The 26,497-nt window shown below is 42.6% G+C and overlaps 1 protein-coding gene and 1 long non-coding RNA gene across 3 annotated transcripts in view; one reads left to right on the top strand and one right to left on the bottom strand.

Annotated features, from left to right (window-relative positions):
- The window catches only part of VPS35L (VPS35 endosomal protein sorting factor like), a 146,162-nt gene that overhangs the window by 61,495 nt on the left and 58,170 nt on the right, over positions 1–26,497 (bottom strand). For both annotated transcript variants that reach the window (XM_006123143.5, XM_089782301.1), the window contains exons 13-23: positions 25,939–26,016; positions 23,853–23,975; positions 18,841–18,887; positions 11,914–12,025; positions 11,005–11,121; positions 10,519–10,572; positions 8,626–8,706; positions 8,245–8,307; positions 6,928–7,013; positions 3,586–3,666; positions 15–78 (exon numbers count right to left, since the gene is read on the bottom strand). In XM_006123143.5, the coding sequence (XP_006123205.3) occupies positions 15–78; positions 3,586–3,666; positions 6,928–7,013; positions 8,245–8,307; positions 8,626–8,706; positions 10,519–10,572; positions 11,005–11,121; positions 11,914–12,025; positions 18,841–18,887; positions 23,853–23,975; positions 25,939–26,016 (906 nt within the window). The remainder of the gene's footprint in view (positions 1–14; positions 79–3,585; positions 3,667–6,927; positions 7,014–8,244; positions 8,308–8,625; positions 8,707–10,518; positions 10,573–11,004; positions 11,122–11,913; positions 12,026–18,840; positions 18,888–23,852; positions 23,976–25,938; positions 26,017–26,497) is intronic.
- On the top strand, positions 15,048–21,510 carry LOC142818603 (uncharacterized). The gene is made up of 3 exons (XR_012896154.2): positions 15,048–16,416; positions 19,335–19,406; positions 20,560–21,510. It is a non-coding gene; the product is annotated as an uncharacterized LOC142818603 (long non-coding RNA).

Below are 26,497 nucleotides of genomic sequence, written 5' to 3'. Positions count from 1 at the left end.
TACGAAGTACTCACCATTTTTATAAAACCATTGATCAAAGATGCTAGGATTCTTTTTTCATCTTCAAGTGTTAGTGCACTACAAAAATAAGTTTACATAGTCAATGTAAAATAAGCCATCTTTAAAAAAACCTACCGGTACTTATATATTATTAAGGTTTAGCTATATACATATTATACAAACTCTTAAAATTTCTTTCATGTCCCCTTTATCTAATTCACTCAGAAAAAACATTCTTATATGCATTAATATACTATATATTTTGTAGAGTTTGTTTGTGTGCGTTTGTGGATTTGGTTTGTGCAAAATAAAGTCATACTTTGCAATTACCTACAAATACCAAACTTTGCATAAACAACCCTGCCACTTAAATTAGCTGAATGCATTAATTTTTACTAGGGATGTTAACTAGCAATTAATTTACTAGTCGAGTAGTCAATGGAATTTCCATTGACTCAACTAGTCGATAAGCACTTCCGTGTTCCTCCGCCTTTGAAATGTACAAGAGCCCCTGCAGGGGGCTCTTGTGCATTTCAAAGTTGGTATGTTCCGTGGAGCCAAGGGCCAGAGGGAAGTCCCGCTGACTCCAGGCTCCATGTGGGAACTTCCGTTTCGAAATGCACAGCGGGGGCTCTTGTACATTTCAAAGATGGCATGCTACACGAGTTGGGATCAGCTGGGGAGTCCCCAGCTGAACCTGGGTTCCAAGCAGCATTGCTGCTTTGAAATGTCGGGTGGAGCCTGGGATCAGCTGGGGACTCCCCAGCTGATCCCTGGCTCTGTGCAGTGCTGCCACTTTGAAGTACCCCCTTCTTCTTGCCCCCTCCCCCCATTGCTGCTTCAATCTGATAAAGACAGCAAGGGGGGGAAAGAGGGGCGACTAGTTGACTAACCTGTCAACTATCCGATAAGCAGTTTAAAAAAACCCTTTAAATGTATTATTTAACATTCTTTCAGTTTTAATTCTATAGGGTGTTACTAGGGTGGTTTTTTTGTTTTGTTTTAAACTATGATTACTCAGCTGTGTCCTTTTAATTTTATTATTACCACTGTCTTTTATATTGTTCTCCAGAAGTTTTGCTGTCACAAATCATACTAAAATGATACACTGACTTCCAAAATTACCCACAAAAGTATCAAATCTTTCAGAAAACATAATCCACATTCAATATGAGACAAATATACATCATATGGAAATTCATTAAGATAGATTTGTTTTGATGAAAATGGATAAACAGAAAGTTAAAATACAATTAAGTAATCCCATTTAATCCTTTCACCATTATGTACTTGTCTCCAGCTCTGACCTCCTGTGTATCATTTTCCTAGAGCAGACACCAGATGGAAACAAGACAATAGCTTTATCCAGTAGAGAAGGAAGGAAAACCTCAGAATGATTAGCTCATTAGTATACTGCCAATCAAAAGAAAGAACTGAGGGTGATCTAGATGGCTCACGAGACTTAAAATGAGATCTACATGTGGCTTGCCAGTTCAAATTTGGCATGGCTTGATAAAAGCAGGACCTGAAGAGTTATTACCATTCAACTCCTAATCAAGTGGCCAGTATTGTGTTAAGGCCTAGATCCTAGATTAAAACTCTGCCCAATCAAAGTTTCTGAAAAGTGGAAAGAAGTAACTTTAACTTCTTAGAATGCTGTGTAAAATGGCCATTTTTAAGAGCTGACAGAACAGAATCAAAGGAATGATGTAAATTAACCGCCTAAACTAAAAGAAGTGCTAATTAGGGGTTTTTTTCGTGGCTTCCAGCAGCTGTTTTTGTCAACTATAGGCCACTGGCAACTGTTTTGATTCTTTAATAATTAAATTTTATACTTAACTGTTTAAAGACTGAAAAAGCATTAGCAGGGCTCAACAAACACCCCGGAAGAGCTGGCGCGGAACGATCTGTGTGATGTAATGTCGTGTGTGCCACTCGGCGAGCCCTGAGCATTAGCATGTATGTAACCAAAGACACCACATAGTAGGGGTTGCCAGATGGTTTCAATAAAAATACTGCACACACTTCATTACATCACAATCTACATTACATCTTATTTAGAAAATACCGGACATTTATATTTTTTCAATTTGTTTCCCCAAACAGAAAGCTCAAATACTGGACTGTCCAGTTCAAAACCGGATACATGGCAACCCTACCACATATCCTAGAATAAAGCATTTGAACTTGTCATAATTTGAATTATGTGCCAAAGCTGATTTCCTCCATTGTCAGTGTATCTTGCATTCATTGACACTATATGAACTAAAGAAACTTACAATAATCTCTCTTAATATATAAAGAAGTTTTTCCTGCTGCGCAACAGAATGACATCATCAAGCTCTCTGGCCGCAAGGTCAGAGAAAGGGGGAGTTGGCGAGCATAGCAAGGGTGAAAATGTTATAAATTATCTTTACAATATTAGCACTAAATTATAAATGGCTCTTGAATGAAAGCACCATAAAAATTTGCCCTTACAAGTCTATTCAACCTACAAAGAAAGGACAGTTTTATAATTTAGACACAAAAATTTGGCACTTGGAAATCTATTCAAAGATTTCCTGTGTGATTTTGGGTGTCACTAAATCATTGTGTGAGACAACTTCCTCACAGTCAGAATTGGGATGATAATATTTCCCTACCTCACAAAGGGTGTTAATTATTAGTAAAGTGTAAGTCATATTAGCATATCTTAATATTAATATCTGTCCAGTGATTTAAGACAGTTGGCTAGAAGTTGGTACAGTAGTCCAGAGTGCTATATCATAGCAAAGTTGTTGGCACATGTACAGCTCTTATTTCTATTTCTAAATATAAACTGGCCTCTAACAACTGCTAAAAATTGAGTCAGGTCTGATCCATGGTTTATGAGGACTCAGCACAGCTGAAGGGGCCTGAACGGAAAAAGTAATACTGTTCTAAACTGTTCCAATAGTTAACAGCCCTAGAAAGTCATTATGAGAGACAGCGACCACTGGAAAAATCCCAGTATCATTTCCTGCACCCCCACAAGATGGGGTGTTTAAATGTAGGCATTCCCCTTTCCCCAGCAATCCCTGTACTCAAGAGAGATCCCCCAGGTATTTTTGTCAGTTTTAGGGCTGCTTTGCATACATCTGAATGTGGATGGAATAAACTCAATTTTGGGAGCTGTGTTTTAAAATGGCAAAGAGTGTATTGAAAACCTCTAAATACTGTATTGTTCACTACAGGTCCTGGAAGATTCTAGCTGCTTTTTATCCTCCCAAAAGCTGAAAAGGGCCCAACCTGGCATAGTTTCTCTTAACAGTATGTTTTTGTTGTTCTCAAAACATACCCTTGCTATCTCCTTCTACACTAAAAAAACCTATTAAGTTATTGCCATTTTCCAGGTAGATTCTTTGTTTCTGCATTCAAACAAATCCATGATTAAATAGTAAAATATGTGTGTTATGATTTCACTGCACAGCTTCCGTTAATGCAACACAGAGAGTCATGCATAAATTCACCCTGAAACATTAACCTCCTCCAAAAGTAAAACTATACATCAGAACATCCGCCATTTTCACATATTCTATATTATATTACATGTAAATTTGATCTTACTTCACAGAATCATGCATGGTCTTGCACACATGTAGAAGAGCATTGAGTATGACTGGGTCTTTAGTAGCTTCTTGTTGATACCTAAAACACATTTTTTGGAAAATACTGAATAAAACACTGCAGTTTCTCCAAAACACAAAACAGTGGAAAACTAAAAATTCATATAATGCTAATTTTGTACAGGCAGCCTTTATATACTCTTATGAGCAGAGAACTGCAATGGTGAAAACATGATCTCTGTCTGTGCAATAACCTCCAAAGACTGTCTCTCACTGTGTCGCATCTCAATGTATTTTTCTTTTTACAAAAAACAGAGTAGATTTATATCTTCACAGTTAATAACTATCTGGTGGTGTTATGAAGTAAAGAAATCTCAGATAGGAATTTAGTCCCTTGGTTAATGTACGGCAGAACAGAACGTGTGATGTATCCTCTGTAAGTATGCAGGGACTAATTACAGGAACAATTTTATAACCTTAAAGATGCATCACCTTCAGGCACTGATAATCATTCCATAGATTCATACCAATGCCAAAAAACAGAATTTCTCAATTATCAAGAGAATGAGAAATGCTGCTCTATTTCCTAGATAATATTTCCAATGCCATTTTTAATAGATATTTGGAAAGAAACAATTTTCTCTCCTGTACTCTGAGCTCCAAAGGAGGAGGAGAACGAAAGCACCTCAACACTAGCACAGTCTATCAACTGCCAAAGGCAAGGAAGCAGAACTCAGTATGCAGTAAAACAAGGCAACCTGAAAGAGATAAAGGGCAGAGATGTCTAGTCCTGATGATACTAAGGATGTTAATTATCGGGTAACTGACTAATCGAATAGTCGATACATTTGCTGTGTGGAGCCCAGGGTCAGCTAGGGACTCCTCCACTGACCCCACGCTCTATGTGGTGCTGCCGCTTTAAAATGCCACAGCAGCGTTTCAAAGCAGCAGCGCCACATGGAGCCCAGGGTCCATGCAGCACTGCTGCTTTGAAATGCCATGTGTAGCCTGGGGACACCCCAGCTGGCCTGGACCGCACACAGCTTTTCAAAACAGCGTTACTGCGTGCAGCACGAGGTCTGGCCCCAGGTTTCAACTGGTGCTGCCGCTTTTAAGTACCCCCTCTTCTTCCCTCTCCCCCCCCGTCTCTATCTATCTAATAAAGGCAGCAGGGCTGGGGGGGGGAGGGAGTGATTAGTCAACTAGTCCTTCACATCCCTAGATGATACTGTATTAGCTTACAACCACTGTATCTTTTACTGTAACAGAGCACTCAGAATAGCCCCTGTGAACAGACCAAGCCCCTTTGTATCCCCAACCCCATAAAACCACCATGACGCTGGCATTCAATTGCATCTCTTTCCTGAGGCATAGTTTCACTGACGACTCAAAAACATGGAAGCATAAACATCTTCTCCAGAACCCCATATGCCTCATTTACTAATGGCCCAAAGACACTCCTACTCTCTATATGCCGGGAGGAGCCAACTAGAACCACCTGCCATTGAAGGTTGCTGGAACAATTTTATAGTGGCGGTGCTGAGAGCCACTGAACCAAACTATGAGCCCTGGATATAGTGAAATCCCTTTAAGTCAGCAGGTGCTTCAGCACCCCCTGCAGCTCAAGTTCCAGCACCTATGTGGATGATCAGGTTACTCAGGATATAAATATAGAGATTAAGCACCTGGACAGAGGATCTTATAGTCTATTGGTACCTAACAAAATATTAGTAGGGCAATTAGTTGTTCATTCTATTTGTATTGAATATGTTTTTTCTGCTATATAAATGTATAGTGTTAAACTATACATTCATTTACTTGACTCCAGTTAAATATTCTTTGCCAATATAGTATTAAAAGCTCTCCACTTAACATATTGCCTAACAAAAGGGGATTACCAAAAGAGTGGAGTGGGGCCATCTCACTGTAAGTGGAATAGAGCAGAAAATATTTATCTCCCAACTCTGTGTTAAGCAGAGGGAAGCCTGAGAACTTCATGAATAAGTGCACTCCTGGTTTTTCCAATGGCTTCAGGTGGCACCACTGGCACCAGGGCAGCACATGGACAGTCAGTGGAAAGAAAGGGACAGGGACAGGTAAGAGCTGTCCATGTGGTAAGTGCAATATCTACAAATCATAAGAATTTGGCCTTCTGTATTTGCAATAACATTTCTAATGCACTTCAAATAATGTTTTCTGGGTTTTGGCTTGGTTTTTAAATGTATCCAAGGTGCATTTTCGTCATGGTCAAACACTATTTGCAGGCTTCTGACAACTACAATTAATTACATTTTTGAAAAATTTAACACTAATAACACAAGACTCCAAACTTGGCACCATTGACTGCACAATCTGTTACACAGAGTATCCTGGGAATATATACGATTGACATAATGCAGTACAAACACATTAGTCACAATCTGAATGGCTATTTATGTTTCTCAACTATGGGATCAAGAAATCTTAACAGTCTTCTATTTCTAACAGACCAAGTTATTCTAGCTAACCTTTCGCTATTTGTTTTTTCACGCCTGACATATCAAAACTTACTACTACTACTGATTGGAAGAAATCTAATTGAAACTCAGATACCACTTTTAAATTATGTATTGCTGCTCTCCAATTTGATTATTGGAAAGATATAAGGAAGTAACGCATCAAAATATTTTGCTTTAATGTCAATTATTATTCTGTTCTCTGAGAAGATTGAACATAAAATCATCTTCTGATATTGTTTTCCATTCAGAAAGCATTCATTTTACTGTAACAAACATGTCTGTCTGTTCCCTTCCTTGTTCATATGCGAAGATGTCCGCCAAGGCTAGGAATATTATGGCACTGTATAATGTAAACCAAATCAAGCAATGGAAACTGAAGAAATTACAAAGAACAATTAATCCGTAATAGAATCAGTAACAACAAACCTGTTTATTATGGGTAAAGTCAAATAATATTTCTGAAATAAGGTGGATGAAATAATATCTTTATTGGACCAATTTCTATTTATAAGAGAGATGAGCTAACTCAGAGCTCTTTTTCAGGTCTTGTCTTTCTAGTATACTAAGACCAACATACTGCAACGACATTGCATACAATTTATATTTTTATCAGCAGAGATTGACAAGATTACTAAGAATTATTTTTCAGTGAAAATCAGAGTAATAAACAACTGATGTATAAAAAGACTAATGAAAATTATAACTTTATATTTTATTCTTAGAACCTGGAATATGTTCTACAGCCAAATGGACTGCAAACTTATTCATGCTATCTCCCATAACAACTGTTCAATAGATTGCCCAGATCATCTAGAGTACCCTTAATCAGAACATTTTCTACTTACTTAATAAAAGCTTCCATAATGCACTTGCAAACCTCCACTCTCACACTCTCTTTCTGGAACATATCCAGGAATGGTAAGAATTTCTCCTAAAATACAAATTTTTAAAAACCAGCTATATTAAGGTATTTTACACACAAAAAATTTTAGACTCTGTGCCGAGAAAGAAAATCTGTCTTAAGAATCAACAAGTATAAATATTTTAGAAATATGTAAAATAATCTGAGCTATGAGTGTATTAGACCAATTTTTACCTCATTTGAAGAAAGGTTTTTCCTCAAGGATCAGTGATTAGGTACTGAGAGATTAAAGCAGGGTGGTGGTACTAATGGAGAAATCCTATAGGCTAACAAAAGAGCTAGTTTATTGGCTCAGAGTATTCTGTATAAACATGTAACAGGTCAGACAGAGCTCATTTAGCGAAATGTCACAAAAATATGGAAAACCAGTATGTGTTATAAAAGCAATAATAGGTTTGTGGCAGCATGGATACCGAAGCAGCGTTCACAGGAAACTCTGAGGACTCTCGGAACAAGGCAGAGGGTATTACAATCCCAAAGAATCTGTCATTTTGGATTTTTCCAGGGCTACTTTTGAAGCTTTAGAATGTTCAGATGCCATTTAAAGATGCTGAATTTGGGAATCGAGAAAATTAGTGTCTGTACTACTCCCAAAATATATCGACGGTAACATTTTCAATGTGTCCAAGTGACTTAGGAACCTAACCCCCCTGACTTTCAATGGGCCTTAGGTGCATAAGTCACTTAAAATGGGAGTTTTGCTCCTAAATCACCTCGGGACATTTGAAAAGTTCACCCTTAATAAAGTTTCAGGAATTTAAGCAGACTGTCCTCTCTTCTCTTTGTAATGCAAACCCCCTCTTGGCCTCCCAAATCTTTCCTTTGCCCCTTAATCAGCACCAGAAGAGTTGAGCCTGAATTCTTTTCTATGACATACATAAGCATTATACTAAAACACTTTGTTAGCTATTTTCAGCATAGAATACAAATAGGTTGTATTATTAGTTAACCTAAACTCCCTTTGATGGCTGGCTGTTTCTGATACATTGGACTAAAGATACTAGAGAATTAGAAAGTATTAGAGAATTTTATAGCCCAAGAAGGAAATAGCATGATAGGCTGGAATGTAAATAATGGATTTTTAAAGAATGTAACAAGAGAAGACTTCTGATGGTGTTTTAAAAGTTTTATACTTGACAAAAAGTACTTCTAATTATTTAGATAAGCAAATTAGGTTAGCTTTCCATATAAAAACAATCTCCACACAAATTCTAGAAAACAATGCAAAGTTATGACTTACCACTGAAAAAAGTACAGAAAAATCATGGAAATAGGTGACAACTTTCTGAATAATTGACTGAAGCTAGAAGAAAGAAGAAACAACTAAATACATTACAAATCTCATTTTAAAGTACATAATAATGGTATCAATGCAGATCTAGCTACAAATCATTCCATTTAGTTTATTTTACTCCAGTTAATTCCCTTATTCTAGATTTATACATTGACCTCCACGAATAAAACTAGAACATTGTATCACAGCTTTTCTTTATTCCAAAGAGCTTCCGGAGTTACAAGAGGCCATTTAAAATATTATGTAAGAGAGCTCAGAACCCTTTGTGCTTGCTGTTAAAACAAAATTAGTTATTTATAAAGTTGGTAAATCAAAATAATCTCTAACCTGTGGATAGGCATCTTCGAATGCACGATCTGGAGTCATGTGTTTGATAACATCTGCCAAAACAGTATTGACCTCACGCTTCTATGCAGTGAAAATTAAACATCACAACACAGCATCAGAAATGGTGCAGAAATCAAATTAATACTTTGTTAGTACTAAGTTAAGGTTGAGAATTTATCATTTATAAAAGAATGCATTTTTACATGACTATCTGAAACCAATTCCACAAGCCAAATACACAAGGAAGTGTTGGAACTTAACTTCATTTAAAAGTTTGGGACCCATCACAATAGTACAAATAAAGACATTACCTGGCTAGCACACTACCTTCCACATCCTAATGACTATCAAACAATGGGTACTTAAGAACAATTTGCACCTTCTCTATCAGCTTCATGTAATATGAATAGTAACAGATATGTAGCCATGTTAGTCTAGTCTAGCAGAAACAAAAAACAGGACTATGTAGCACTTTAAAGACTAACAAGATGGTTTATTAGGTGTAGAGCTTTCGTGGGCTCATCAAATTTGATCTGAGGAAGTGGGTCTGGCTCACGAAAACTCATCGCCTAATAAACCATCTTGTTAGTCTTTAAAGTGCTACATAGTCCTGTTTTTTGTTTCATGTAATATGAACACTCTAATGCACTATTTTTTTCCCCTTCCTTCTCCCCCATCCCACTCATCCTCTATTTATTTTGGTACTGGACTTTTAATATTCCACTCATCTGAAGAAGTAGGTTGTACCCACAAAATCTCATGATACCATCTACATGTTTTGTTAGTCTTTGAGGTGCTGCTAGACTATTTGTTATTTTTTAAGTTTTATCTGAAAGCACATCATTAGTTAAGGTTCAAACAGGCACCAACTGTAAGACTGCTGGTTTCCCCAATATATTCCAAAAACAGATTAGAAATATATTCATGACTGATCAAAGGGACTCCTTTAAGCTTCTAATTTGTATCTATTCAGCGCTCACATTAGAAGATAATCTGGTTTCACAGGAATTTATCTCGTCCCCAATTGATATTAATTACATACTAAAAAGTCTAATGTACAGATATTATAGATAGAAAAGTTAGTTGTTTATTGTATTCATTGTTTTTTCACACTGTAAACGGCTACACAGTTACTTACTGTCTCTACACCAAGGATGTTAAGGAAGGAGTATTTTGCTAATCGTGTAGTTGATACAAATTGTGTCGATAAATGGGGGCGCTCTGTAGAGCCACAGCGGAGCTAACTACTGGACTCAGGAGTTCCAGTTCTCGCCGGCACCAGGACCACTGCAGCTCTGCATTTTAAACGTAATAAGAACCCAGCGCAGCAGCGTAGCAGAAATGCAGAGGTTAATTCCGGCACTGGGACTGACCCACTAATACAGGCCTCTTCCTTATTAAAATGCAGAGGCGCAGAGTTCCTGGACTGATGCGCCAGATCCTGCAGCCCCTATTCACAACAGCCACTGTGGATAGGGGCTACTTCATGGCAGCAGCCCCTGTCGGTGAGAGGGCCCCAGCTCCCAGCTGGGACCACTGCTGACAGGGGCTGCTGACTGAGAAGCCTCCCCTACCCTGCCCCCCGCTACCTCTGATAGAGGCAGTGGAGGGGCGAGGGGAAAGCAGGCAGCACTGCAGAGCCAGTGCTGGGGGGAACAGGCTTTTAAGCTGGTTCCCCCCAGCACGAGCTCCTGTTTCACTCCCCCTTTTCCCCTACACACATGCTGCCTCTCATACAGAGGCAGGAAGGGGGAGTGGGGAAGCAAGTAGTCAAGTACTCAACTCGACTATCCAATAAGCATAGACTTATTGGGTAGTCAAATACTCGCTTACATCACTAGTCTCCACACAATTAAAATTATTTTTAAAATACTTATAGACATTCCTACATACCGTAAAGTGTCTGCAGGTATACTCCACCCACACTTCCGCACAGTTAATATAATCCTAGAGGAAATGGGTATGTTATGGTCAAAAGAATGCATCACCTTCAAAATGTGTATTAAGTTTGAGTCTATGTTTACTTAAACAGGCTGCTGGAAGAGAATTACTTGGGCACTTGCCTGGCATTTAGATCCAAGCAGGCACAAGGACCTACCTACATGCTTACAAATTTCAGAAGGGGGCTCTGGTGTACACAAAAGGAGTACAAAAGGTTCAGTTCCTATAAAGTACATGATTGGTATGCTTACTGATGAAGCAATTATTGAGTATTTAGTTATGGTGAACTGGGCAATGCTATGCTCAGTGTATATTAAAAGCTCATATGTAACTATGGGTTTTTTTTTTTTAAATCATTATGAACTGGCTACCACTGCATCTGAAATAGGCAAGTCAGTTCCAATTTACCCCAGAACTCATCTCCTATCAATGACTCACCTGTGGGTTCTTCAATTTTGTGATAACCTTCCAGGCTTCATTTAGTATCTGAAGGCGATCACATTCAGGAGGATCAGCCATAGCCAAGTTTAACCCCAAAGAGCGAAAGAGAAGATGCTGAGGAAAGATCAGATGATCCTATCAATTAGAAAGTCTCTATAAAACAGATCACATTTCAAAATACTACTGGTTACAGAATTATGAAGTTGGTTAAGACACTCAAAGGTCATATATTTTTGGTCTCAAAAACTCAACAGTAAGGATTTTTTGTTGGAGAAAAGTCTAAGCAGTTAAATTTAATTAGCAACTTAGAGCCTATATATTGAAATGATTCAGCATTAAGATCATTTGCTTTTGATAGACAAACAGGTGAGTACTATACTCTGTTCTGCTGTTTAACATGCATACTTATTTGGCAGATTTCTGAAGAAAGGCTCAAAATAGGCTCTCGGAGAAGTCAGAATCTGCTCCCATTGCAGTCAACAGCAAAACTCCCATTGGCTTCAATGGGACAAGATAAAGTTCCTTAAAATGTCCAAGTGCAGGCAGTAGAGTCACACACTGTGTAAAGGAAGCCACAAAATAGTTAATTCCAGCACTGGGATTGACCAGCTAATAAAGGCCCTTCCTTATTACTAATAAACATCAACAAACCCCCTTTTGATCCACCCTCTGCTGTTGCAGAAGAGAGAGTTCTCATCTCCATTCTTATTGGACCCCTACCACTTGTAAAGGATTTAGAATTCAGGAATGAAACAGGAATAGAAATCACTGTGTTCTAGATAATAAATTACCTTATTCTACACAGCATAGAGTCCCCATTTTTTAATCCTGCGTGACCAACAAGATAAATGTATAAAGTACTCAGCAAGGTAATGAATAAGGAGTGCTTTAAGTTGCAAAGCTTACCTTGGGGAATCCAGATTCATCACACTCTTTAATCATGCCAATAAAATCCATAGACCTTGCAGCAATAAACTCTGCTCTGAATGCTGACATCACTGAATTCAATAGCAATGCACTAAAAGGAAAAATCACACAAATCAGTGCAGCTAACCATAAATCAAATCACTTTTAAGTGTCTAGTTTACACTGATCTGGATTCTAGAGAATGCTTAAATACCATTCAGTTTCTACTTAAAATAAAAAAGGGCTACTACTACTTGGTTGAACAAGACTAATTTCTTTGGCAAAACAAAAAACATTAAGGCTGGAAATGCTGCACTCAACCTCAGACAAAACTGTTTTTCCTTAACTCCAGGGAGATCATCATATAATTGCCTTTAAAATGAATTTTACATTAGATTTCTTATGTAAGAATCAAATTTCTTCCAAACTATCACTAACTGAGAGCAGATTTCCTTATAATACTGCCACATCACTCACCAACCTGGAGACTATTGGCTATTCAATAAAAAGAAACAGTATTCTATTTTCTTCTTCTGTCTGAAGACGCTACAATTGAAAGTATCCTTTGGTTTAGTGAAACCTCTACTGAAGCTCTGTTGCACGGCTAATTTCTATTAAATGAGCTGGTAGAACAGAAGTAAATCCACATGATTACAATAAAGGTGACTATTAATGTCTACAGAGTTACTAAATTAAACCTAAAATTTATATTGTAATTCAGCTCTGAAGAGAGAATCCAATGTATTGCATTTCAGAAAAAGTAACTTGGTTTGACACAGCATTTTAAAACAAACATTCAGAGCCATATTCTGCCCTGATATGCATATCCACACCTTCCACTTGGACTTGTTAACCCCAGCAGAATTGGCACTTGATCGTTCACTCTTTTGAAGACAATACAGTGAATACTGTGTGCAATTTACTGTGTGCCAATCTTTTGCAGAACAGACAATGAATAGCAGCATTACAGAGGTCACGAAGCACTTAGAAGGAATTTGCCAGTGGTCTTGACCAGTGTTCTCTATAAACTGCATGGCAGCACAGCTTCATAGGTAATTCATCAGCCCCACCCAATCAGTTAGCTCCATGTGGGTGGGGCTGATTAATCACCCGTGAAGCTGTGCTGCAACACAGCTTAGATTAGAGCAGCGGTTCCCAACTTTTTCCAGATGGGGACCCATTTTGACAATTCAGGAAGATTTGGTGACCCAAGGCAATTCAAAAATGGGGCAGAGGAAGCCAGCTGGGGAGACACTTGGCGACCCTTTTGAAATGTAATGGTGACCCATATCTGGGTCCCGACCCATAGGTTGGGAAACCCTGGACTAGAGGAACACTGGTGTTGACCATACTTTTTCATGCCATTCATACTGTTGTCGACAGCTTGTTGCCCAATTTAGCTGCTGCCTTTCACTCAAATGGCTGAATTTTAGTGATACTGCATATACGTAGGCTATGTCTACACAGCAGCGTTATTTTGGAATAACTGATATTATTCTGAAATAACATAATGTGCAGGGCTCGACAAATGCACTCGCCCGCGGTGAGTAGATTTTTCCAGCTTGCGAGTGCAGGGGCAGACTGGCCCGGTTGGCCATTGTGATGGGCTGGCCAAAGCCCACACTACGGATGGCGCAGCTCCATCCGATTCGCTGGTTGGCGGAGGAGCACAGCACCACTGGGAAGGGGGAAGTGCGGCGATTCTTCCCACCGGGCTGCCTGAGTACAGCTCCAGCACGAGGAGGTGGGACAGGATGCCAGGACGCTGGCGTGACCTCGCCCCACTGATTTCAAAGGGCCGCGGCAGCTCGACTCTGGCCACGTGTCCCTGGGAGCTGGCTGCAGCGCGCAGCACAGCCAGGGCCAGCCCCGCCGGCTCCAGTCTTGCCACGGCTCCAGCCCCCCTTTGTCTCCGCACCGCCTGTTCCCCACACCTCCCCTGCACCCTGGACCCCCTGCTCTCCCTCTTCCCTGCGACCCTTTGGCTCTGCGCCGCCCTTATACCCCGCACCCTGCTCCCCCCGATCCCTTCCCCCCCAGCTCTGCTGCCCGTTCCCTGCACTGCCCCTATACCCCGATCCCTCTGCCCCTCCTCCTGTTCCCCGCATCCCATTCCCCATGCCTCCACCACACCCTGGCACCCTGCTCCCAGCAATCCCTGCCCCCCCCAGCTCTGCTGCTCGTTCCCTGCACTGCCCCTAGACCCCGATCCCTCTGCCCCTCCTGTTCCCCGTGTCCCATTCTCCGTGCCTCCACAAAAGCCTGCTACCCCTGCATTCCTCTAGCTCTGTGCCTCCCGTTCCCGCGCCACCTCCGTACTCCCCCACCATTCCCTGCACCCCTCTGGCTCTGTGCTGTCCCTGCACCCTGCTCCTCCTGTGGGCCAGGAGTGAGGGGTGCTTGTCCATAGGGAGGGCCTGGACAGGGCAGGGAAAAGGCTGCTGTGACCCAGCAGCAAGTGAAAGGGGGAGTTCACTTGAAGGGCCCTTGCCTTTATGGAAAAAAAGAATGAAAATGCTATTTGTTATTTATAGGGCTAAAATGCCAGAACAAAAAGGAAAAACAAACAAAAAAAAAACCCATTGCAAAATGCAAACGTGTAAAAGACAACAACAAAGGGACGGGGGGGACAGCAAAAAACCTAGAGCTGGCCCCTGGGGAGGGGAAGGAGCTGGGCTGGGCGGGGCTGTGGGGAGCGGAGGGAAAAAATATGGGGAAGGGGCTTGTGCTGAGGGGAGGAGGTCAGGAGAAGAATAAGAAGAAGAAAGGGGAAGGCACCAAGGGACAGGGATGCAGGAGAGACAAATGCCAGGGGGCCAAGTGCAGACAATGAGGTAAAGGGTAGGAGGGGAGGTGTCGGTGGGAGGGGGGACAGGGTGATGCTGGGAGAGGAAAGGGTAAGGGCACTGGGAGCTAGAGAGGGAGGGGGAGGTGCTGGGAGAAGGCTTGAAAGAAGGGGTGGGCATGAGGAAGGCGGGGATGGAGCAAGGCATCTGTGAGGGCACAGGGGCATGAGGAGAACGGGGGCAGAGGGTGGTGAGGGGGTGGATATCAGGGAAAAAGGGCAAAAGGGGAAGGAGCAGTGAGGGAAGGGGGAGGCACCAGGAGGGTGTAGGTGCCAAGGGATTCTGGGGGTGAAGCGGAAGGGCAAACACCTGCAGGGGAGGGAGAAGCACCAGAGGAGAGAGGCAGAGCAGGTGTGTAGAGGGAGGTTTTAGGAGAGGGGATGAGGAGGGGTAGCTCACATGATCAGAGTGGGGCTACTGGAGGAGTGGGCACAGGGCAGAGAGAAGGGCTGGTGGAGGGGGGCAGGTCTCAGGAAGGCTGAGGGCAGTGAGAAGGGCAGGAGTCAGGACAGCAGAGGGTGAAGGGTTGAGGGGCACCAGGGGAGCTGATGGAGCAAGGGGAGGAGACATGGAAGCAGAGAGAAAAGGTAAAGGTTTATAAGATATTTATTAATAACCTGGGTGATATTTATTAATAACTTATTAGTAATTTACTGTTCTTATTCGTATTAGGAATTTATGCCATTTAAAAAAAAACACTTTGTGGGGAAGGGTGGCGAGTAGGGTTTTCCATAATTTGGCAACTCCTGATAATGTGCATCCACACAACAAGCCTTAATTTCAAAATAATGTTGAGATGGAAGACTTCTTACTCTAACCTCATTTCATGAGGAGTAAGGGAAGTCGAAGGGAGAATGTTCTTTCAATTCCCTGCTGTGTAGACAGCACCAAAAACCAAATTAAGCTACTTCGACTTCAGCTACACAATTGACATAGATGAAGTTGTGTAGCTTAATTTAACTTTCGCCCTGCAGTGTGTAGATGTATTCATAGTTTGTGAATAATGTGGGCTTCAAAATTTAGCAATGAAAATCATTACATAAATCTATAAAATACCATTCAATGAGGTGCTCAGAAGAGGTGAGAATTTTGCCTATGATGTTGTTAACCTAAAAAAAATTGTCAGAGCTGGGTTATTCAATTTCCAATTAGCTAAACTATATAAGCATTTGAAAGTTCAAAAATAAACTGAAATTAACAGTCCATTAAAACACAAAGGAAATATCTCAGTTCTCTTGGTGCTACATTGTGAAATTTGCTTTGCTGCAAAGCAAACAAGAGAGCTGTGTACAGACTATGCAGAAAAATAAGTCTTCACAACCCAAAATAGCAAAAGCTACTAATTTAAAGAAAAATGCAACAGAATGAACCAAAAATCCATAGACAGAACAGTGTCTAAAAACATGATTTTTGCCCCAATACAGCAATGTCCTTGTCATGATTATGAGGGTTAGTCAACAGCCTGGGGATTAAGGGGTTAACTACACCTAGCCAGGTGGAGTGACCAATAGGAATGTAGGTGGGACTTTTCAAACTGGGACAAAGGAATTTGGGTTTTTTCTTTTTTCTCTCCCTTTTGTCTCCCTAAGAATTCTCTGCAGCTACAGAGAGGGACTAGCATGTCTCTCTCTCTCCAAGACACCATTCTTCATTTTCTGTAAGTAGGGTAAAGTTTAGGTAGTTTCGTTAGGTTTTATTGTTTTAAGGATTGGGTATGGGATCTGAGATCTGGCACTGCTTAAAAGATGTTTTGGCTTTTCTTTATAACTAAGTTCTAGGCCCATGGAGTTTCTCCATGAGTATATTTTGTTACCTCCCTATCTAGTCATTATGTTTGCAACAGGAATATGGTTGTAATAATAAAAGTTCTTTCTTTTCTTTTTATTAACCGGGCAGTGGTTAATTGTGCCTTGATTTTTATCTTAGGGGTGAGATTTCCCAAATGATCTTCCCCCTGATTTCTTTATCAACATTTGGGTGGTTGCAGCGGAAGTTTTGTTCCCAAGATCTAGGTTTTTAAGATTTTGGGGGATGTTGTGACGGACCCGGCGGGGTCCGCACTAGAGAAGGGAGCGGGACTCCCCCCCCCCCTCGGGAGAAACCGCGCGCCGCAAGCGGCGCGCCGACCGGCATCGCAGCCCCGGAGTTGGGGCAGCGGCAAGCCCAACCCAGGGCACCCCACCGGGAGCGGGGGAGGGGGCGGGCCGCGCGGAAGCAGCCAGCCCGCCCGCCCCGGCTGGCGGCTTTAAACGGGGCACGGGCCCACGCTGGGGAAAGGGCGAGGGCGGCGGCGGCGCACGGACGGGGCGGAACGCCCGGACGTCACTCCCCGGCGCCTATAAAGATGGCAGCCGGGCAGACGGACGGGGGGGCAGGAGCAAGGAGGCAGCGACCCTGGCTTCCAGGGACGCCAAGGGCTCGGCCCCCGGGGCGACCAGGAAGGACGGAGTCAGCAGCTGGCGACTCGCGCTGGGATGCACCCGGAGACTTCGGCGCGGAGAGTGCACCCCAATCAGCCCCATCGCCGGGGCGGACAAGCAGGGAGTGGAAGGAGCCCGAGGCAGGGCCCTTTTGGCGTCCGTGGGCGGAGGAATAGGGGGCTGCCGCCCCATCCGCCGTGGAGGGCGACGTGTAGACGCCAACTCCACTTAGGGCCTCGGGCTGGGACCCAGTGGAGAGGGCGGGCCCGGGTCCCCCACTCCCCCACCCGTCCTACAACCCTCAAGAGCCGGAAGCGAGGCGGACGGCGCCCGCCGCAGAATCTGGCACAGGTCAGGACCCCAACCCCCATCCCCAGAGACACCACGAACACCCCCCCCCCTTCCGGCTGGAGGAGGGGGCCTGAACTCGGGGTTTGCCGAACCCTCTCGGCCACCCTTGGTCGAGAGGTGATCGCACCCCCTCCCCGGTCATCCCCGCCAACAAGCCCAGAGGCTGGGGACAAGGAGAATAAAGAAGGCGGTGGGTCCGCGGAGCCCCGCCCCCGGCTCTACGCTGAGCCAAAAAGAGGGGGCGCGAGGTGCTCGCACCCGTAAATCCGTCACAGATGTTTTATACCAAAGCCTGGTAGATAAGGCTTTGGGGTACACTTGCTGGCCCCCACTTCTGCATTTATCATGCCAGAGTGGGAAAGGAGCCATGACAGTCCTCACCACTGATTTTGAAAAAAAACTTCTCCAGCACCTTAACTGAGTCACATTTGGAGTTACAGAGTCTTTCTTTTGGTTAAAAAGGTAGTGAATTTCTGGTTCTTCACTCAAAGCGTATTACACTAGCTTGATGTGCAGTAGAAAAATTAATCATGTTTGAAAACAATTTTCACAGATCTTCTCCCTGCTCACCTACTAAACCAAACCAAAGCCAGAATGTGTAAGTTAAGCTAAACCATGCTCACACAATTCAAAAAGAGGACTGAAAACTAACAAGTAACCTTTCTGTAGTCACTAAATACAGTTAAGCCTGTGCACATCAAGCCAAAGTACATTCTGATGTGGGTTAATGTGTGGAGATAGGATGAACTGTGTTTGAAAACCTTTTTCTGTTCATTTTTCTAGTTCAGATAGGGACTAAGTTAACTAGCAATGAATCCTTTCTAAGACACAGTTGGAAGATTATTCTTAGCCTTAAAATGGTACTGTTCAGTCACCTAAATACACCTGTCCTTGATCCAGCTCAGATGCTCTGCAACCTCCCTCCAAGTATACACATACTGGCAAAATAGAAAAAGTCAAAAAGAGGAAAAAATGAAAATGCAGCATGTATAGTTTTCAAAGGAAATGGCTGGTAGCACAAAGTATGGGTAGTTCTCAAAGGAAATGACTAAAAACACAAAATATCAGAGGGTTTAATCCTAGCTGAACTCTGGCGCATCTGACAATTGGGTCATTTAACTTTTTGTCACAACAAAACTCCCTGGAATTTTGGGTGAAAAAAAATTCAGGGAGCACAGATGCTAAATCTCAGTTTTAGTAAAGTATTCTGCAAAAAATAAAATGAGACACATTATACAAAGAACTGGATTATAAGAATAACATAAGATTGATATTTCTGACTCATGATCTGTTGACCATGCAGTACTTACTTGTTCCCCAGTTTCTTGCACCTCTCCATCATCTCAGTAAGCAGAATCTATAAAGGTGATTTCATTCAAATTAAAAAGTGTGGACTACCCAAATAAAAAAATTCTCACAGCTTTTGGAAGACTGAACATTAACTATAGGAGAATTTCATTACCTAGCTACTACATTCCAATAATCTTATTTAACACTACATCTAATCAAAAGAAACTTATGGGTGGTGCAATATAAAACAAATATATTGCATGGATAGTGAGACATTTTAATCTAACATGCTACTTTATTTTATAAAAGTCAAGTTTCCAAGTCTTTAGTCATGTCTGGAAAAGGTTATCCCTTTGAAAAATGACACAGTCAATTACCTCTGGCAAGAGAGTAGAATACTATACCACTATCTCTTTATTGCAGAATGCACACACACTGTTTCAAGTTTTAAGTAGCTTGATGGCTATGTTAAGCAATTACAAAGCCCAAATCTTGCCAAATTTTTCTTCATCAGCTTATATCAGTATGAGAGAAGGATCCAAACAGAATCAGAAGATCAAGAAAGCAAGATGATACCAGTCAACAGGTCAGTAAGAAAGAAAATGCAGTACTGACTATTAATTTAAATGTTCACATTTGTGCTTTATTATTATTTCCAGTATACAGTACATCTATTTTCCTGTGTACAAGATTTTACAAATGTATGCTCATATTTATTAGGGTTTATTCTATCCTTCTCTATATATGAGCAAGAGCTAATTTCTAAAAAGGTAATTTTTAAAGAAGCCTTTAAACAGGAAAGCAAACAGCATATTTAAGTTCTCCCCATGACTAGGCTCCCTTCAGCTTTCTTCTCAAATGTGGAAGTGTTGTAATGTCTCATTGGAAATTAATTTTTGTTTCACACTATTTTTAGGTTGGTTATAACATTATGTTGATTATGTTTATAAATTTAAAATGGTGCAATTTGCATCACTATGTTGATGAAGCTGTGCAAAGAACAGCACCACAGGGTTCTGATGCACAATCCCAAGAGACATGTTATAAAGCAATTGGATGTGCATTCTGGTGCGGATGAGGTTTCACCTTTAGAATTTCTTTAGCATCTTCATAATTTAAAAGCATTTACATTATTCAGATTCTACATAATCTGTAAACATGTACTACAACAAGAATAGCTTTATATTTACACTATTTCATTTGATATTATTAAGGCTTGTTAGCACTTCTTTCATGCGTGCAATCTTTATGCTGCTCTTTATCTATATTACTGGTACTTCTCCCATTGTTAGAGTCAAGCTTAGAGGGCAACCATTTTCTGGATCACTTTCTTTACCCAGAGGATCTCTTTTTTTAAAGTCAACTTGTATTACTTCCACTTTCTTAAGAATTCTGCATCTGATTATGATTGTATCAGAAATGTTTCATGTTTTGTGGAACATTTAAAGATCTCATAGACTCGCCTTAGAAAATAAGGTACTATAAATTATTATTAAATTGAGATAAAATTTCCCAATTATTTTTTCAACTGCAATTTTTGATTTCTGCTAGTACTATATTTTTATCCTAAGAGTCATACTATAGATCTATAACTAACACCTGCTCTACATCCTTCAAAATGATGAAAAAAAATCAATTTAGAAAGTTACTTCTTATAGTTGCTTGTGCCATTTCTCATATATCATATGCTATCCTTCACAACTTGTTATATGTTTAAAATGTTTTTCTTGTTTTAAAAGGGATATAAAACTCAAATCAGATCAAAATGAGTTACCGGGCGGTACCAGGCCGCGGGAAAATAATACCCGGCCTCAGCGTGGCTGCCAGGGTGTTCCGGGCTCCCGGACTGCCTGTGCAGCGCCCGACTCCCCAAGCCCTCAGACGGGCTGGGCGGATGCAGCCGTATGTTTCAGGCTCCCAACAGAGGTATAGTGAGGGTTACCAGGTGAGCTCTTATTGCTGGCTGTGGAGGGGGGAGGAAGGGTTGGATATGGGCCGCAGGGAAGCGGGGGAGGGGGTAACCATCTGGCGGAGGCAGTGAGGCTGGCTGGGGGAGATCGTGGGGCTGGCTGGGGAACCGGCCGACAGAAGCAAGGCTGGCGGGGGCAGCAGGGCTTGCCAGGAGAGATTGGGAGAGAATCGTCTGGTGGGGACAGCAGGGCTGGCCCAGGGCGGGGGTGGAACGTGGGGGGAAATTGGCTAGCAGGGAGCGGGACAGTTCAGGGCGCACACAGATCCTGAATAAAAATGTAAAAGCAGTGCCTTCTAATATCCCCACTGCTGACAGTGAGGTTTAAAGGCACGACAATGTGTCAGAAAGGAGAGAACCTGGTGCATTCACCATCCGGAATGAGAATATGGATAAAAAATTCCAAAGATGGTGTCGGCTTTCTGAAAAAAAATGAGCCCCTTTTCAATGCACAATGTGGTGGTGCAGGGTTTTATTGGATTACAGTCCATTTTTCCAATCCATATTCCCTTAACTTGCTGGTAAGAATGTTGTGGGTGGCCGTATCAAAAGCTTTGCTAAAGCTGGCCCTGGGGGCTTTGGGAGGACCAAAACCAGTGTATTTGCATATTCGTCATTTGCTTAATGAATATGCAAATATATGTTACCAGTCCTCCGAAAGCTCGTGAATGGATTTACTGGTCCCTGTGTCAAAAAGTATGGGAACCCCTCACTTATAGAATCATAGAATCATAGGACTGGAAGGGACCTCGAGAGGTCATCGAGTCCAGCCCCCCACCCTCAAGGCAGGACCAAGCTCCGTCTACACCATCCCTGACAGATGTCTATCTAACCTGTTCTTAAATATCTCCAGAGAGGAAGATTCCACCACCTCCCTTGGCAATTTATTCCAATATTTGACCACCCTGGCAGTTAGGAATTTTTTCTAATGTCCAATCTAAACCTCCCTTGCTGCACTTTAAGCCCATTACTCCTTGTCCTGTCCTCAGAAACCAAGAGGAACAAATTTTCTCCTTCCTCCTTGTGACACCCTTTTAGATATTTAAAAACCGCTATCATGTCCCCCCTTAATCTTCTTTTTTCCAAACTAAACAAGCCCAGTTCATGAAGCCTGGCTTCATAGGTCATGTTCTCTAGACCTTTAATCATTCTTGTCGCTCTTCTCTATACCCTTTCCAATTTCTCCACATCTTTCTTGAAATGTGGCGCCCAGAACTGGACACAGTACTCCAGCTGAGGCCTAACTAGTGCAGAGTAGAGCGGCAGAATGACTTCACGAGTTTTGCTTACAACACACCTGTTGATACAACCTAGAATCATATTTGCTTTTTTTGCAGCAGCATCACACTGTTGACTCATATTCAACTTGTGGTCCACTATGACCCCTAGATCCCTTTCCGCCATGCTCCTTCCTAGACAGTCACTTCCCATCTTGTATGTATGGAACTGATTGTTCCTTCCTAAGTGGAGAACTTTGCATTTCTCTTTATTAAACTTCATCCTGTTTACCTCTGACCATTTCTCTAACTTGCTAAGGTCATTTTGAATTATGTCCCTATCCTCCAAAGAAGTCGCAACTCCACCCAGTTTGGTATCATCTGCAAACTTAATAAGCATACTCTCTATCCCAATATCTACATCATTGATGAAGATATTGAACAGTACGGGTCCCAAAACAGACCCTTGTGGAACTCCACTTGTTAGCCCTTTCCAGCAGGATTTAGCACCGTTAACAACAACTCTCTGACTACGGTTATCCAGCCAATTATGCACCCACCTTATCGTGGCCCTATCCAAGTTATATTTGCCTAGTTTATCAATAAGAATATCATGCGAGACCGTATCAAATGCCTTACTAAAGTCTAGGTATATGACATCTACCGCTTCTCCCTTATCCACAAGGCTCGTTATCCTGTCAAAGAAAGCTATCAGATTAGTTTGGCATGACTTGTTCTTCACAAACCCATGCTGGCTATTCCCTATCACTTTATTACCTTCCAAGTGTTTGCATATGATTTCCTTAAATACCTGCTCCATTATCTTCTCTGGGACAGACGTTAAACTGACCGGTCTGTAGTTTCCTGGGTTGTTCTTATTCCCCTTTTTATAGATGGGCACAATATTTGCCCTTTTCCAGTCTTCTGGAATCTCCCGTCTTCCATGATTTTTCAAAGATCATAGCTAAAGGCTCAGATACCTCCTCTATCAGCTCCTTGAGTATCCTGGGATGCATTTCATCAGGACCTGGTGACTTGCTGACATCTAACTTTCCTAAGTGATTTTTAACTTGTTCTTTGTGTATCCTATCTTCTAAACTTACCCTCTCTCTAATTGTATTCACTACGTTAGGCACACCTCCAGACTTCTCGGTGAAGACCGAAACAAAGAAGTCATTGAGCATCTCCGCCATTTCCAAGTTTCCTGTTACTGCTTCTCCCTCCTCACTGAGCAGTGGGCCTACCCTGTCCTTGGTCTTCCTCTTGCTTTTATAATGTAGTAAATTCTTGATTCCCTCAACAAAAAATTTATTTGAAAAAATTATCTTTGCAGCATAAGTCACTCAAATCTCTTGTCTTGGCACCCCAAACAGATTTTGTATCTGGCACTAGCCTTGTTTTCAAAAGACCTCACCACACATTAAATAGTGGGGAATACTGTCCGACTTCTAGGAAAAGGTGAAGGACTAGCTAGGCATAGAGTGACTTGCTGCAGCACTTTCACGCCAGGTCAAGGTGAGAACATCAACCCATCCCTCCTCCATGTGAACAAAAGAGAAGGGCAACAATTTAGGTTCATGCTGGCACAAGAAAAGCCCTTTTTTAACCTGTACCAGGAGGAGCATCACTCTCAGGGATAGTGAAATACCTGGTTTGCCATGACCTGCTGTGCGCTCTATGGTAGTTGCTCTTTTCTCAGGGTACTGGAAAGGCATTTTTCCCCTCACTGCTAGACTGGCCAAGGTGAGTGGTTAGGTTTGGGCTGGGTTTGTTTGGGGTTTTTTTTTTTGGGGGGGGGGGGGGGGGGGAGTTGAGTTTTTGCCTTCCCTAAAACGTGTTGTTTTACCTCAGGAGCACGGTATGCAATACACTGTAAAATCCAATCGATAGCAGGAGAGTAGAGAGTCAAATACAATGGAATCTCCACACGCTGCACTACCAGCTGATTTTGTACAGTATCCCCATGCATCTGTAAAGGAAATTAAAGATGTGAAACTGCTGCCATGAGGGGAAAAAGGTATCTGGCAGGGTTACAAGAAACTGCAAATAAATCTTCATGATATAGCTTCACTCAGTGGCGGGAAACCTGCAGCCTGAGGACCACGTCCAGCCTATTGGGGTTCTATATGTGGCCCACGTGACATTTTACTTACCATTGCCCACTCATAGGATTGCCAAATACTGCTGGTTTACCTCCGTGTAGTTTTTTTCCTATTGGTATTACTAAAGAGACATGCACTTAAAGCAAGGGAACATGAAGAGAGGTGCATGCTGATTGCACCCAATATTGTGAGAGCCATGTGCTCCCTCTGCATCCGAAGTGCTGCTACGGTTCAGTCAGCACATTCTGCAAATTCTAAATACACAAACGCAGTTAGCAAAACTATCTTCTCCTGGGAGACCGTCTTGGTTACGACAATCTTGCAGCCCATTGAGATGAAGGCGAGCCACTTATGCAGCCCACTCACTAGCCTAGGTTGCCACTCACTAGGTTAAATGAAAGGTTTGAGAGACCAGAGTCACAGAATTACACAGTACAGGCAGTCCCCGAGTTACGAGGATCCGACTTATGTCGGATCCGCAGTTACGAACGGGGCCCTTCCTCTCCCTGGTCTCCAGCAGACCAGGGAGAGGAAGCAAAGCGGCGGAACAGAGCGGCTTGGCTCTGCTTTGCCCCCCGTCAGACCAGGGGGACGGGGGGGCAAAGCAGAGCCAAGCCGCGGAGCGCGCGATCAGCTGACAGCCCAGACGCTCCGCGGCTTGGCTCTGCTTTGCCCCCCCCCCTGTCAGACCGGGAGGGGGGGGGGGGGAGGGGCAAAGCAGAGCCAAGCCGCGGAGCGCGCGGTCAGCGGACAGCCCAGACGCGTCTGGGCTGTCCACTGCCCGCGTGTTCTGCCGCTTTGCTGCCCGTCCCCCTGGTCTGCAGACCAGGGGGACGGGGAGCAAAGCAGAGCAAAGCCACGGAGCCCAAGGGCAGCAGGACAGCCACGGCGCGTCTGGACTGTCCCGCTGCCCCCATGCTCCGCGGCTTTGCTCCGGACACCTGTGGTACAGCAGCTGGGGTGCTGCCAGTTGGTCCCGTAGCGCCGCTCTGGGCGCTACTGGACCAACCGGGCAGCACCCCAGCTCCAGGCGTCCTGATTCAGCCACTGCTGGTCAGTTTCAGCAGCAGCTGAATCAGGACGCCTGGGGCAGAGCAGCTTGGGGGCTGCTGGGTTGGTCCAGTAGCGCCGAGGAGCGGCGGCGCTACTGGACCAACCCAGCAGCACCCCAGCGGCTCTGCCCCAGGCGTCCCCAAGTCAGCCGCTGCTGAAACTGACCAGTGGCTGACTACAGGAAGCCCCTGCCCCGGGCTTCCTGGAATCAGCCGCTGATCAGTTTCAGCAGCAGCTGACTTGGGGATGCCTGGGGTTCTTAAGTGGAATCTGTATGTAAGTCAGAACTGCGTCCAGATTCAGCCGCTGTTGAAACTGATCAGTTTCAGCAGCAGCTGAATCTGGACGCCAGTTCCGACTTACATACAGATTCAACTTAAGAACAAACCTACAGTCCCTATCTTGTACGTAACCCAGGGACTGCCTGTATACTCAAGTATTCTGCATATTTTCCTGTATTTGGAAGAAATATGCAGTGGGAACTATTTAAAATTTAGACATGCCATCTATAGTAATTATACATACCACAATATGTGCACTATTTCCCATTCTAAGTACAGGAAATATGATAGTAAAGGTAAAGTCTAGTAAACATCTTATGCTGGTGATACCTATTGCATAGTAAAGTTATATTTTTTTCAGATTCACAGTTACAGAAATATTTATAACTCTAGATTAAAGAGCTTCTAAAAGGATTTGTAAAAAGCATTTTCATCATAGGTTGCTGAAGGAACACACTTATTTCATCAGTCAGTCAACACAAACATATTTGCTTACTTGCTTAAATGTTAGAAGGCAGTCAAAAAAATTCTTGTTAAGGTTTTCTTTAAGATGAGGGGCTACTTCCATCCCAACCTACATTCAAAGAAAGAGAAAAAATGTATCAGTACCACTTACCATACTTCTTCAGCTATGAAAAAGAGATCCTCACCAGGGAATAAGTATATTTACACACATCAATAAGATGAAGATATTATAGAGGAGTACTGAACAGAGTGCTTTTTGCCCATTGTTACCCGGTCTCCCTAGGAAGTGATATTATAGCCCTGTCCACAGATTCTAGAAATATTCTAGCTACTACTGTGTTTGAATGAGGTTAAGAACAGGCCTTAGTAAGGTGGTCATAACCAGTAACAGAGCACTGCAAAAAGAATATCAAGCATTCAAATGTTCAGAAAAGCCAGCTTTAAGTTTGCCCCTTGGTGCATCCATTTTCTCCACTGAATGAAGTAGGAGTTCTATGGGGACAAAATAGTACAGGACTGCGTAATTAAAGACTTTATTGTAATGTACAAATATGTGGGGGGATGAATTCAGGGGCCACAGGCAATTTTAA

Source organism: Pelodiscus sinensis, chromosome 15, assembly GCF_052426305.1.
Source record: "Pelodiscus sinensis isolate ZL-2025 chromosome 15, ASM5242630v1, whole genome shotgun sequence".
Lineage (NCBI taxonomy): Eukaryota > Metazoa > Chordata > Testudines > Trionychidae > Pelodiscus > Pelodiscus sinensis.
Note: the sequence above shows the minus strand (reverse complement) of the source record. Positions and strands in the feature narration are given on the sequence as shown.